Source organism: Bufo bufo, chromosome 1 (genome assembly GCF_905171765.1).
Source record: "Bufo bufo chromosome 1, aBufBuf1.1, whole genome shotgun sequence".
Taxonomy (NCBI): Eukaryota; Metazoa; Chordata; class Amphibia; order Anura; family Bufonidae; genus Bufo; species Bufo bufo.
Window position 1 is genome coordinate 762,416,780 of NC_053389.1, and position 15,597 is coordinate 762,432,376.

General features: G+C 45.8%; 1 protein-coding gene across 1 annotated transcript in view; it reads right to left on the bottom strand.

Annotated features, from left to right (window-relative positions):
• Positions 1-15,597, bottom strand: part of LOC120986221 (adhesion G protein-coupled receptor E3-like) — a 205,694-nt gene that overhangs the window by 75,632 nt on the left and 114,465 nt on the right. The window contains exons 9-10 of the mRNA XM_040414660.1: positions 14,542-14,588; positions 13,046-13,126 (exon numbers count right to left, since the gene is read on the bottom strand). Coding sequence (XP_040270594.1) covers positions 13,046-13,126; positions 14,542-14,588 — 128 coding nt within the window. The remainder of the gene's footprint in view (positions 1-13,045; positions 13,127-14,541; positions 14,589-15,597) is intronic.

Sequence of the window (15,597 nt, forward strand, 5' to 3'; positions counted from 1 at the left end):
TCTCCGTCAATCTATGACTCAGCTTCAAGCATTGGGCTCTGCTCCGGCTCATGGAGTCTGTTGCGAGCCAAAGGTCTCACTTCCGGAAACGTTCTCCGGGGGCAGTGAGAATTTTGTTCGCTTCAGAGAGGCATGCAAACTCCATTTTTGCTTGTGTCCCCACTCCTCTGGTAATCAGGAGCAGAGGGTGAGGATTGTCATCTCCCTGCTCAGGGGTAATGCTCAGACTTGGGCTTTTTCGCTGCCATCAGGGGATCCCTCCCTTCGATCCGTGGAAAGATTTTTTGTGGCCCTGGGGCAGATTTATGATGACCCGGATCGTGTTGCTCTGGCCGAATCTAACTTACGTGTTTTATGCCAGAACAAACTGTCTGCGGAGCTTTATTGTTCTGAATTTCGGAGATGGGCAGCTGATTCGGGTTGGAATGATGCTGCACTCCGGAGTCAGTTCTGTCATGGTCTCTCAGAGAGATTGAAAGATGCGTTTGCTTTTCATGAGAGACCAACGTCCTTAGAGTCTGCCATGTCATTGGCGGGACGCCTTGACAGGCGTCTAAGAGAAAGAAACGAGACCTCTCTGTCCAGCCATTGTCAGTCTAGGGGCAGTGGTGCGGACTCATTCAGTGTGCAGGGGCCTCATCCTGTCTCGCTCCCCTCTGAGGAGGAGCCCATGCAGCTAGGTCGACTTGCCCCTGATAAAAGAGGATTTAGTCCTCAGAGTATGGTGTGTTTTTGTTGTGGGGGCATAGGTCATTTGGCAAATGTTTGTCCGTCTAGGAGATTCTTGAACTGTACTAAGAGTGATAATAAGAGAAAAACCTCAAAAGGTAAATCATCAAACTCTGCTTCATCTGCTACTTTGGGCAAAGTTGATGTAGGAATTGATGCCTTTCCTCTGACCTGCAGTTCCCGTTTTCTCCTGTCTGCCAGGGTGGCGCTAGAGAGCAAAGTCATTTCTTGTGAGATTTTTGTCGATAGTGGAGCGGCCGTCAATCTTATTGACACTCAATTTGTAGCCATGCATGGTTTTCAGGTTTGCACATTAGAAAAGGATATACCTGTTTTTGCTATTGACTCTGCTCCACTCTCACAGAGATCTCTGAAGGGCATTGTTCACAATATCCGGCTAGCTGTAGGTGACACTCATGTGGAGGATATATCTTGTTTTTTCCTTAACGGATTGCCTTCTCCTCTAGTTTTGGGGTTACCCTGGCTCACTAGACATAACCCCACTATTGATTGGCAAGGAAGGCAAATAAATGAGTGGAGTGACTTTTGTAGAGAGAATTGTCTCACAGCGACTTTTGCAGAGGTGTCTACTAAAACTGTGCCATCATTTCTCTCTGATTTCTCGGACGTGTTTTCCGAGAGCGGTGTTCAGGAGCTACCTCCTCACCGGGAGTTTGACTGTCCCATTAACCTCATTCCCGGCGCCAAGCTGCCAAAAGCACGCCTCTACAATCTCTCACAACCGGAAAGAATCGCAATGCGAACTTATATCTCTGAGAGTCTCGAGAAGAGGCATATTCGTCCCTCAAAGTCACCTGTGGCCGCGGGTTTTTTTTTTTGTTAAAAAAAAAGATGGCTCTCTGAGACCTTGCCTAGATTTTAGGGAGCTGAACCGTATCACGATTCGCGATCCCTATCCCCTTCCTCTGATCCCGGACCTCTTCAACCAAATTGTTGGGGCCAAGGTGTTTTCCAAATTGGATTTGAGAGGCGCGTACAACCTGGTCAGGGTCAGAGAGGGGGATGAATGGAAAACGGCCTTTAATACCCCTAACGGGCATTTCGAGAATCTCGTTATGCCTTTCGGCCTGATGAATGCTCCGGCCGTCTTTCAGCATTTTGTTAATAGTATTTTCTACCATTTAATGGGGAAATTTGTATTGGTGTATCTTGATGATATTTTGATTTTTTCCCCTGATGTTCAGACCCATCAGGATCATCTTTTTCAGGTTCTGCAGATTCTGCGGGAAAATAAGTTGTACGCCAAGCTGGAGAAATGTGTTTTTATGGTATCGGAGATTCAATTTCTGGGTTTTCTCCTCTCTGCTTCTGGTTTTCGCATGGATCCGGAGAAGGTCCGTGCTGTACTTGAGTGGGAGCTTCCTGAGAATCAGAAGGCATTGATGCGCTTTCTGGGTTTTGCGAACTATTACAGAAAGTTCATTTTGAATTATTCCTCTGTTGTCAAACCCCTCACTGACATGACAAAAAAGGGGGCAGATTTTTCCTCTTGGTCGGAGGAGGCGCTTGCAGCCTTTTCTAAGATTAAAGAGAGTTTTGCGTCTGCTCCCGTCTTGGTGCATCCCGATGTTTCCTTACCTTTTATTGTTGAGGTGGATGCTTCCGAGGTGGGTGTGGGTGCGGTTTTGTCCCAGGGCCCTTCTCCTGCCAAATGGCGACCCTGTGCCTTTTTCTCTAAAAAACTCTCCCCGGCAGAGAGAAACTTTGATGTGGGAGATAGGGAGTTATTGGCCATCAAGTTGGCTTTCGAGGAATGGCGCCATTGGTTGGAGGGGGCCAGGCACCCTATCACCATTTTTACCGACCATAAGAATCTGGCATACTTGGAGTCGGCCAGGCGTATGAATCCGAGACAGGCCAGATGGTCTCTGTTCTTCTCCAGATTCAATTTTGTTGTTACATTCCGACCTGGGATAAAAAATGTGAAGGCTGATGCTCTCTCTCGCTGTTTTCCGGGAGGAGGAAACTCAGAGGACCCGGGTCCCATTTTGGCGGAGGGGGTAGTTGTTTCTGCTCTATATTCCGATTTGGAGGGCGAGGTCCAGGCTGCCCAGACTGAGGCACCTGCCCGTTGTCCTTCTGGGAAGTTGTTTGTGCCTCCTGAGCTACGTCACAAACTCTTTAAGGAGCATCATGATACGGTTCTTGCTGGTCACCCCGGGAGTAGAGCCACGGTAGATCTCATTGCTCGGAGATTTTGGTGGCCGGCTCTTCGGTGGAGGGTGGAGGGTTTTGTGGCTGCTTGTGAGACGTGCGCTCGCGCTAAGGTCCCTCGTTCACGGCCTTCAGGTTCCCTTCTCCCGTTACCCATACCTTCCCGTCCTTGGACACACCTGTCCATGGACTTTATCACGGATCTTCCTCGTTCCTCGGGGAAGTCGGTGATCCTGGTGGTGGTGGACCGTTTTAGCAAGATGGCTCATTTCGTACCTTTCCCTGGTTTACCCAATGCTAAAACGTTGGCGCAAGCTTTTGTCGACCATATTGTTAAATTGCACGGCATTCCCTCTAATATTGTTTCCGATAGAGGCACGCAGTTTGTTTCCAGGTTCTGGAAGGCTTTCTGTTCTCGCCTGGGGGTTCGGCTGTCCTTCTCTTCTGCTTTTCACCCGCAGTCGAATGGTCAGACTGAGCGCCTCAATCAGAATCTGGAGACATATTTGCGCTGTTTTGTGGCAGAGAACCAGGAGGATTGGTGTTCATTTCTCCCTCTTGCTGAGTCTGCTCTGAACAACCGTCGTCAGGAATCTTCTGATAAGTCACCATTCTTTGGTGCATATGGGTTCCATCCGCAGTTTGGGACATTCTCGGGAGGGGCTCTTTCTGGTTTACCTGAGGAGGAGAGATTTTCCTCGTCTTTGTCTACCATTTGGCAAAAGATTCAGAGTAATCTTAAAAAGATGAGTGAGAGGTATAGGCGTGTGGCTGATAAGAGACGTGTGCCTGGTCCGGACCTGAATGTGGGTGATCTGGTGTGGTTGTCTACAAGAAACATTAAACTGAAGGTTCCCTCCTGGAAATTGGGTCCCAAGTTTATTGGGCCTTATAAAATCTTGTCAGTCATCAATCCTGTTGCCTTCCGTCTTGATCTTCCACGGGTTTGGAAGATACATAATGTATTTCACAGATCTCTCTTAAAACCATATGTCCAGCCCACGGTACCCTCCTCTTTGCCTCCTCCTCCGATTTTGGTTGATGGCAATCTGGAGTTTGAGGTTTCCAGAATTGTGGACTCTCGCATTGTCCGTGGTTCTCTTCAGTACCTCGTTCATTGGAAGGGTTATGGTCCTGAGGAGAGGATGTGGGTTCCGGTGTCGGACATTAAAGCCACTCGCCTCATCAGGGCATTTCATAGGGCTCATCCTGAGAAGGTGGGTCCTGGGTGTCCGGAGTCCACCCGTAGAGGGGGGGGGGTACTGTCACTACCAGAGCTTTGGGACGTTCTCACAGCTCTGTTTCTCCACCCCTGTGATGATGTCACTACTAGAGCTGGGAGGAGTTCTCACTGCTCTGTTTACTTTTGGTTTCCTTCCTCCCAGCTGTTCCTCATGCGTTTGATTTCCCTCTCTTTATATCACCCCTCCTCCTTTTGTAGGGCATAGATTATAGTTCTCATTTCAGTTGTAGCTCTTGCTTTAGTATCTTCACTTGTAGCTATCAGTTCACTGGACCTGTGTTCTGCTGCAGCAAGCACTCCGGATATTGCCAGCTGTCCTTGGATCCGTCTTCTCTGCGGCTGCAACACCTTCAGCTAAGTGTACAGACATTGTTGTGTACCTGATTATTTTCTGACTGGATCTGAGGTGGCCACGGTTCCCTCCATATACTGAGTAGGGCACCGGTGGCCGTGCCCCTTCCACTATTGTAGGGGTTACAGTGGTCATCAGTCTTAGGCACGTGGGCATGCCTCGTTCCGCCATTTGGATCCGGGCATGTGCTTTAGCAGCATAGGGAGAGCTTTGAGGGTCGGACAGGGGTCACCCTTTATCCTCCCTAGTTTGGGTCCGGTCAGTAGCTCTTTTACTGTGTATACTATTGTTGCTCACATATAGCCGTGACAAATGGTCTCTGGTATATCAACATCACCCCCTCCAGGAAAACTTCGGGACAATGCATCCGCCTTAGTATTTTTTGCCCCCGGGCTTATAGGTTATTACAAAATTAAACCTAGTAAAAAATAACGACCACCGAGCCTGTCTAGGGGTGAGATGTTTAGCAGACTCCAGACATAATAAGTTTTTGTGATCAGTAATCACCGTGACGGGATGAACCGCCCCCTCCAAAAAATGACGCCACTCCTCAAAGGCTAACTTAATAGCCAAAAGTTCCCTGTTGCCAATATCATAGTTCCTTTCTGCAGTAGACAACTTCTTCGAAAAGAAAGCACACGGACGCCATTCACCAGGGGACGGGCCCTGAGATAGTACCGCTTCCACCCCCACCTGATGCGTCAACCTCTACAATAAAAGGAAGCGAGACATCTGGCTGTACGAGAATAGGGGCCGAGATGAATCTCTCCTTCAGAGATGTAAAGGCAGTTTTGGCTGCATGTGACCATTTGGAAAAATCGGATCCCTTTCGGGTCATGTCCGTCAGTGGTTTGACCACCAAGGAATAGTTCTTTATAAACTTTCTATAAAAATTGGCAAACCCCAGGAAGCATTGCAATGCCTTCAGGTTCTCAGGCAGATCCCAGTCCATAATCGCCCGGACTTTCTCTGGATCCATGCGGAAACCTGAATCTGACAACACATACCCCAGAAACGGCAGTTCTTTTACGGCGAACACACATTTCTCTAATTTAGCAAACAATTTGTTGGCCCTTAATATCTGCAGCACTTGTCTCACATGGATCTTATGTGTATCCAGATCCGGGGTATAGACCAGGATGTCATCAAGATATATCACAACAAATCTCCCGATAAGGTGACTAAAAATATCGTTGACAAAATGTTGGAACACCGCAGGCGCATTAGTAAGACCAAATGGCATGACCAGATTTTCATAATGCCCTTCCGGAGTATTAAAAGCCGTTTTCCACTCATCCCCCTCTTTGATGCGAACCAGGTTATAGGCTCCTCTGAGATCCATTTTGGAGAACCATTTAGCACCAACAACCTGATTAAAGAGGTCGGGAATGAGAGGAAGAGGATAGGGATCTCGGATAGTTATCCGGTTTAATTCCCGGAAATCCAGGCAAGGACGCAGGCCCCCATCTTTCTTTTTAACGAAAAAGAACCCTGCAGCCACAGGTGAAGAAGAGGGTCTGAGGTGTCCTTTAGCCGAACTCTCCGAAATATAATCTTGCATAGCCTTCCTCTCCGGGCCGGAAAGATTGTATAACCGGGTTTTAGGTAGTTTTGCCCCAGGTAATAGATTAATCGGGCAATCATATGGACGATGAGGTGGTAACCCCTGACAACCCTTCTCAGAGAACACATCCATAAAATCTGACAGAAAGGCACGTAAAGATGTTACAGAGAGTGTAGAGCACCTACTACTCAAGCAGTTGTCCTTACAATGTTCACTCCACTCCACAATCTCCCCGGCCTGCCAATCCACCACTGGATTGTGAGTCACCAGCCAGGGAAGCCCCAATACCATAGGAGCCGGAAGACCGTCCAGGACATAACAAGAGATATGCTCTTTATGGAGGTCCCCTACCTGCAGATGGATATTATGGATGATCTGAGTTAACTCTCTCTGAGTAAGAGGGGAGGAGTCGATGGCAAAAACAGGAATAGTTCTGCATACAGGTTCCGGAGTAAAACCCAGAGCCTGAGCAAACCGTGAATCCACCAAGTTGACCCCCGCCCCACTGTCCAAAAAGACGGAACAGATCTCAGTTTTATTGCCCGCCTCAACGGTAGCGGACAACAAAAACTGAGACATGCGTATGGAGGAAACGAATACGCCCAGACTGTTATCCTCCGCACAATCTGGGGACTCTAGTTTTCCGGCGGCTCCTTTGTTTGTGGTCTCTTGGGTTCTGAGGGACAAACCTTTACAAAATGACCCCTCCCCCCACAACGAAAACAAACCTCTGACCTACGGCGGAACTTAGGAGGATTCACCCGTCTAGTGGCGCCCCCTATTTGCATTGGTCCGACTGGACCATAACAGACCGATTCCTGCCCTATAGAGACCTCCGTAAAATTTAATAGTCTCTCCCTGAGTCGTCTGTCGATTCTTATGGACAGAGACATAGCAGCATCAAGAGACCCAGGGACCTCGTATACTGCCAGCGCGTCTTTTAATTTTTCAGACAACCCCTGGCAGAACTGACTCCTAAGGGCCGAGTCGTTCCATAACGTATCAGTAGCCCACCTACGGAATTCGGAACAATATAATTCAGCAGACCGGTTCTCTTGCCGAAGTCTACGTAGCTTAGACTCAGCCAGTGAGACCCTGTCCGGGTCATCATATACGAGACCCAGGGCTTCAAAAAACTCCTCCACTGATCGTAAGGCCGGAGAGTCTGATGGTAGGGAGAAAGCCCAAGCCTGCGGATCTCCTTGCAGGAGAGAAATTACAATGCCCACCTGTTGTTCCTCACCGCCGGAGGATCTAGGGCGTAACCTGAAGAACAATTTGCAAGCTTCTCTGAAGGTTACAAATTGGTCTCTCCCTCCTGAGAACCTATCAGGTAAAGCCACTTTTGGCTCAGGAGTACCTTGGTTTCCCGTAGCAACGGTGGAACCCAAGGATTGCTGCTGCAGCACTGTTGCTTTTAATCCTGCCACTTCAAGGGATAACCCCTGTAATTGTTTTGCCAAAACCGAAACCGGATCTATAGTGGAACAGACAAAATACAAAGCAAAACAGCAAGCAAAAAAAAAAAAGAAATGTCACATTTTTTTAATTTTTTTTTAAAAGGCCAGATATACTGTCGCGACCGCTATCCCAGCAGCAGTCGTGTCGCACCAGACGGAGGGGAAGGGGGACCCTTATCTATGGATGGGAAATAAAATGGCCACCCCTGACTAACCCTAAGCTGGCACCTGTCTGCCCTGATAACCTAGACGGGGTGTGAACCCGTGCGGCGAGCAGGATGCCTAAACCCTCAGTCGCCCTAACAAGACTGGACTGGGGAAAGGCCGATGGGAGCGATAGTCACCATCACTCACGTCTAGGAAAACAACAGGGGAAGACAGCAACAAACAACAGCAGAGATAGACTTATCCAGTCACGAGCAGAGAAGGCGATCCCAAACACGACAGTCCACGCCGGACAAGAGCTCCACAGAAACACCATCAAACGATCTCCTTCAAAGGTCAGAGTAGCACTGGAAGTAAGGACTATATCTGGCAATGACTGCAAGTGAAACTGAAACTAATATAGTATCTGGGAGTGGCAGACAGGACTCACCTGAGAAGGATGCCTACAAACTCCCAGTCAGGACAAATAGGTTCACAAGGCAAAACCTGGATGACATACCCTGAACCACGGAGCAAACTCACAAGCTATCGCGAGTAGCAAGTCGCTGCGACCTTCTCCTCCCAGACCTGTCTGGATCAGTCACAGTCGTGACACTCGCCTGGAAAAGTAGTGGCGGCTGGGCACAACGTACTGTGGGACAGCCACTGCCATAAGGCCTTTAAAACTCTCCGTCTCCACCAGACGGAAGGACAGTAATTTTGAAATGCTGGCATTCAGGGCCAGGGATCACGGGTGGGTAGGGGGGGTACTTCCTCTTTTGCTCCAGTGTTTGGGAGATAGAGAGTTGAATGCTTCCATGGGACATTGTGGAGATGCTTGGTGACCCAGGTGGTGGCGTTGCTGGCAGATCCTCTGTTTGCAGGGTGGCAGGTGCCACTGTCACTCCAGAGGTGGATGAAGAGGCCGAGACTGCAGCAGAAGAGGAAGCAGGAGGAGCCAGGGACCTTTCTTTGTTTTTGAGGTGTCTACTCTACTGCAGCTCGTGCTTGGTCATGCCTGGTCATGGAGGTTGTGCTCAGGTTGAAAACGTTTATGCATCGCTTTAGGCTCTGATTGCACAGCGTGCAAACCACTCGTGTCTTGTCATCATTGTCTGAAGAACTGCCAAGCCAGGGAACTCCTTGGAGCTGGCTTTGGTGTGCTCGGTCCCTTGCTGCGGTGGGCAGTAGGAGGCCTACTGTCTAGGGGACGGCCGCTCTGCTTTTGCACCCTGCTCCCTCTTCTGCTGTGCTGGTGGCTCTGTGCGACCACCGCCTCTTCCTCTGAACTACACAGGTCACTCGCATGACCTTGATTCCATGTGGGGTCGAGGACCTCATCGTCCTCCACATCATCTTCCACCCAGTCTTCACCCCTGCCCTCCTTGTCGGTCTGCACACTGCAGAAAGCCACAGCAGTTGGCACCTGTGTTTCGTCATCATCCGAGACGTGCTGCGGTGGTCGTCCATTGTACTCATCCTGAAACATAAGTGGTTGGGCATCAGTGCACTCAATCTCTTCCACTTCTGGGGCAGGGATATGCGGCTGGCCCTGGGAAACCCTGCTAACAGAGTCATCAAAAAGCAGAAGAGACTGCTCCATAACTTGGGGCTCAGACTGCTTGGCTGATCTGCAAGGGGGTGAGGTGAAAGACTGATGGACATGGGCTTCAGGTGCCAACTCTGATCTTTCAGCAGGAGACTGGGTGGGAGACAATGTGAAGGAACTGTAGGCGCTGTCAGCCACCCAATCTACTATCGCCTATACTTGTTCTGGCCTCACCTTTCGTAGAGCCGCATTCGGCCCTACCGAATAACGCTGAAGGTTCTGTCGCCTACTAGCACCTGAGGAAGGTGTTTCACTTGTGCGTGTAGCTGGCACAGATTGACCACGTCCTCTCCCTGCAACAGGAGCTCCACCACGAGCACCAGGACCGGGGCCACGTCCCTTATTTGACGCTCTCCTCATTCTTTGCGTTCACCCACCAAACTAACAGATGGTTTATGTCAGGCAACAATGTAACCACCAATAGTCAACAATTAAGTTCACTGAGAGTAAGGCAGTGCCGGTGTCATAAAGAGGTGTGACAGGCGAATTTTATACAATAACTTCACGGTCCCAAAATATGTTAAATTGTCAACCAACAATGTAACTGCAGTATTGACTAGTTGTATTTGACTGTGACAAATGCAGCAAAGGCCCCAAATTTAGGGTCTTGCCCAAAATGGTTGTTTTTTTAAACCCAGTATATAATTGCAGTATTTAAAGCTTGTATTTCACTGTCAGAAATGCAGCAAAGGCCCCAGATGTAGGGTCTTTCAAAAAATTTGTGTTTTTTTAAACCCAAAATATAACAGCAGTATTTAAAGTTTGTATTTGACTGTCACAAATGCAACAAAGGCCGCAAATGTATTATCTTGCCTAAAATGTGTGTTTTTTTTTAAAACCAGAATATAACAGCAGTATCTAATGCTAGTATTTGACTGTGACAAATGCAGCAAAGGCCCCAGATGTAGGGTCTTTAAAAAAAAAAAAAAACACCAGTTTTTTGAAAGACCCTACATCTGGGGCCTTTGCTGCATTTGTCACAGTCAAATACTAGCATTAGATACTGCTGTTATATTCTGGTTTAAAAAAAAACACACATTTTTTGAACCAGAATATAACAGCAGTATGTACCACTTGTATTGGACAGTCAGAAATGCAGCAAAGGCCGCAAATGTATTATCTTGCCCAAAATGGGTGTTTTTTTAAACCCAGACTATAAGTGCAGTATTTAAAGCTTGTATTTCACTGTCAGAAATGCAGCAAAGGCGCCAAATGTAGGGTCTTGCCAAAAATTTGTATTTTTTTAAACCCAGAATATAATAGCAGTATCTAACACTAGTATTGGACTGCCAGAAATGCAGCAAAGGCCACAAATGTATTATCTTGCCCAAAATGGGTGTTTTTTTTAAAACAAGAATATAACTGCAGTGTTTACAGCTTGTATTTGACTGTCACAAATTCAGCAAAGGACCAAAATGTATTATCTTGCCAAAAATTGGTGTTTTTTTTAAACCCAGAATATTATTGCAGTATTTAAAGCTTGTATTTCACTGTGACAAATGCAGCAAAGGCCCCAGATGTAGGGTCTTGCCAAAAATGGGTGTTTTTTTTAAACCCTGAATATAATTGCAGTATTTAAAGCTTGTATTTCACTGTCAGAAATGCAGCAAAGGACCCAGATGTAGGGTCTTGCCAAAAATAGTTTTTAAACCCAGAATATAACTGCAGTATTTAAACCTTGCATTTAAATGCACATATGCTGTGCTCGTGCACTGAACTTGCACAAAATGGCCGCCGACTCCCGAACAGACGGATAAAAGTTATTTTTCTGTGTCACTGGGCTCAGGGCAGGGTAAAAAGAATGGTGCACTGCACCCACAAAACAAAATCGTTGTAGATCGCAAAGTTAACAAGCACTTCTGATAACAGATTCTTTCCTATTCTCTCCCTCACAACAGCAGCATCCTCTTCCTACACTAGTAAGAGCAGAGTGAAGTGCAGCGCTACGTGACTCCAGCTTATATAGAGGCTGAGTCACATGCTGCACTGACCAATCACAGCCATGCCATTAGTAGGCATGGCTGTGATGGCTTCTAAGGGCACAGAGTTAAACGCTTATTGATTGGCTGCTCTGCAGCCTTTCAAAAAGCGCCAGTAACTCGCCAAACACCGAACTCAAACCCGAACTTTTACTGAAAAGTTCGGGTTCAGGGTCCAAAAATCCTAAAGTTCGGTACGAACCTGAACTTTACAGTTCGGGTTCGCTCAACCCTAGTAAAATCTAATACATCAAATAACATTACAAAGAAGCAAATATCATCTGGGGCACTGCAGATAGACAGACATATAGATAGATACTGTCATAGCAAATTATAAGCAGCATAGAGGAAAATATTATCAGGTGCAGATCCAATGTGTACAGGCCAGATCTCCGGTTTGTAATATAATAATCAAATATGCAGCAGCACTCCAAAGTTTGTGAAATATGTAAAATGTGTTTACTCATGTGTTCAATGCTATGTTTTAGCCTGCCATCTTTCTCAAGCTTGAGAAAAGAGAAAAAAAGGGGGAAAGTCTGCCGATAATATATAGCCAGGTAACCTTCCAAAACAACGAACAATACCACTAACACAAAATATCATAAAAATACACTCACCTAAAGAATTATTAGGAACACCTGTTCTATTTCTGATTAATGCAATTATCTAGTCAACCAATCACATGGCAGTTGCTTCAATGCATTTAGGGGGGTGCTCCTGGTCAAGACAATCTCCTGAACTCCAAACTGAATGTCAGAATGGGAAAGAAAGGTGATTTAAGCAATTTTGAGCGTGGCATGGTTGTTGGTGCCAGACGGGCCGGTCTGAGTATTTCACAATCTGCTCAGTTACTGGGATTTTCACGCACAACCATTTCTAGGGTTTACAAAGAATGGTGTGAAAAGGGAAAAACAATCAGTATGCGGCCGTCCTGTGGGCGACAATGCCTTGTGGATGCTAGAGGTCAGAGGAGAATGGGCCGACTGATTCAAGCTGATAGAAGAGCAACGTTGGCTGAAATAACCACTCGTTACAACCGAGGTATGCAGCAAAGCATTTGTGAAGCCACAACACGCACAACCTTGAGGCGGATGGGCTACAACAGCAGAAGACCCCACCGGGTACCACTCATCTCCACTACAAATAGGAAAAAGAGGCTACAATTTGCACAAGCTCACGAAAATTGGAGTGTTGAAGACTGGAAAAATGTTGCCTGGTCTGATGAGTCTCGATTTCTGTTGAGACATTCAAATGGTAGAGTCCGAATTTGGCGTAAACAGAATGAGAACATGTATCCATCCTCTGATGGCTACTTCCAGCAGGATAATGCACCATGTCACAAAGCTCGAATCATTTCAAATTGGTTTCTTGAACATGACAATGAGTTCACTGTACTAAAATGGCCCCCACAGTCACCAGATCTCAACCCAATAGAGCATCTTTGGGATGTGGTGGAACGGGAGCTTCGTGCCCTGGATGTGCATCCCTCAAATCTCCATCAACTGCTAGATGCTATCCTATCAATATGGGCCAACATTTCTAAAGAATGCTATCAGCACCTTGTAGAATCAATGGCACGTAGAATTAAGGCAGTTCTGAAGGCAAAAGGGGGTCCAACACCGTATTAGTATGGCGTTCCTAATAATTCTTTAGGTGAGTGTATATACTTTATTGATGCATACTGAAATAATTAAAAACAATACTTAAAAATGGAGTGGACATGTATAAAAGGAGCAGTGGCAGTTGAATATGTGTCGACATAGAGGTATAATCTCTTCTGAGGTACTTACCTTGGTGGTTAATTTTACATTGGAATGACAGGAAACATTTAAATGGGCAATTGTGGCCCGCAGCACAGAGCAGACAGTATTCTGCAAGTTTAGAGATGAAAATTAAAAGAAAGATCTTACAGGTGCAAAAGTATTGATACTGATATTCTGCTGTTAGAAGCTTTCAGTCTATTGGGACGATTATCGAGCCAATTATCGGGAATGAAATTTGTTATTGTGAATTCAGTTTATGCTGACACGTGTAAACCATCATTTATGGACAGAAGATTGTACTGGGTGAACAGTGATCCATGAATACAGAAATCAATGAATCTGTATGGGATGGGCAAATGCTGTAGTCATCACTTGTCCCCATACAGTGGCCGTGATTTTTGCATGTAAATTCAGCGCTTACCTCTACTGATGAGCAGGCAATTATCAGGAAGGAATAGGTTCTTCCCAATAACTGCCGGCTTAGTCGATGTGTATAAATGCGCCATAAGCCTTAGAGAAAACTCATTCTGTTGCAGATTTTAAGAATGGATTTCTTCACTTTCAGTGTAGTAATTTTGCTTCATTTTTGCCACAGATTTGTGTGAGCAAGATGTGGACTTTATGTGGCCGTAACCACATGGGGTCACAGATAACAACAAAATCTAGACTGTACTTTTTCAAGCCACCAGTCACAAAATAGAGAAACCACTACTCACCAAGATGAGGAGTTGAGTTCTAACCATTTAAATGGGGTTTTCCGAGATTGTGATACTGATGGCCTGTCCTCAGGATAGATCATTAGTATCAGATTGGTGGGGGTCCATCTCCTATCACCCCCACCAATCAGTTGCTTGTGGAGTGTGAGCGCCATGACCTCCTTGCAGCTTAACAAACACAGTGCTGTCTATTGGATAGTGGCTATGCTTGATGTTACAGCTCAGTCCCATTCAGTTGAATGAGGACGAGTTGCGCCTAGGCCACATAACCAATGAACATGACGTCACCGGCCTAAGAAGAGGTCCAATTCTTTGGTTATTGAGATCTGCACACCTTCTTGATGCTGGGTGCTCACAGAGAGATAAGTCAATGTGTAGGAGAAAGTCTATGGCACACCAATTTTGAATGATATTAAAGTGTTGTTTTATTCATTCTTTTTGAACACTTTGTGTCACATTACATCCAATAATATTTCAAGGCATAGCATGCCATTATGTACAGTAGTCCCGACGGTTCGGTCACTAATGACCTTTATCAGGGGATCTGTAATCCATGCGCCTGGGAGAGATGGGATGTGTGAGAAGAGGTCCAGGCCTCACTGGAACCCTGTGGTCTCATCAGTTCACCTGCAGTTCATCTGCAGGGATGCCAGAAGTTGGAGCCCTGCCAATCTGATATTCATGAGCTACTGTATCCTGAGGATATGTTATCAATATCTAAATCTCAAAAAGACTCCTTAATTTTTACTAGTCTGAGGTTAAGATATTGTCAAAAGGAATATGTTAAATTAGTGCTTCCAAACCTACCTGGTGCTGTCCTCTGCTAGAGCTCTGAGGGTTCTGAAATTGTGCATCTAAAGAGAAAAAAGTGAGAGTATGTTAACCCTGAACAGTGAAAAATACAGGGGTTGTCCAGGATTATAAGAAAATAGCTGTTTTCTTCCTTAACAGCACCACACCTGTCCACAGGTTGTGTATGTTATTGCAGCTCAGTCTTACCTTATTCACTTCAATGGAATCAAGTTACCATACTATGCTGTAGAAAAATATCACTTTATCATTGTGGTTTTGCATTTCACCCATAAAAAATATTAGCTTCCGTAATTGTTTTTGCTAACTTGTCCAGAAAAAAAAAGAGTAATCGGGTTGGCTGGGATGTGCAAGAGAAATTCTGTAAAGGATTATGAGAGCAGGAGGAGAGCACAGAAGATCTTGCAGGGAAGGAAGACTAGGTCACAGAAGAGCCCAAGCCTCCAAACACCCATAAAGTACATGACAGAAAATATTTCTGAGGAATTTCCATTTTCTTTTTCATTTTTTTTATAAAAAAAAGTGTAATAAAGTCACCCCTATGCCTCACCTATCTGACTTTGTCTGAAAAAGTGGTACAGATGCTTCATAATTATGGCACTCATTCTGAACATCATATTTACCAATGTATTTACACCAGACAACTGGCATAATTACACTGAAATCTCCTTTAGATAATATATTACAAATGGGTAAGTGCACGGTGCTCAGTGCACAGGAAATTTATACAGTTACCATTGGCTGCAATTAAAGCTGTAATAATGTCTTTGCATTGAGCTACCCCTAATGACCCTAATGGCAGTGATTCAAGGCAAGTATACTGCGCAGTATTTTCATATATAAGTTGATCTAAACATATAACACCTCTAATAATTCTGTATATATGAAAAACAAGAGAAAAGGCAAGAGAAGAGGGTTTGTACATGGAAATAGTCTGTGAAGTTAACATGTCTATGGCTCCTGGACTTTATAGCCAAGGCTAGGTTTAAACAGCCTCCGGATCCCAGTCATACCAGTGTAACAGATGGTGCTTTTGTCTTAAGTTCTACAGTC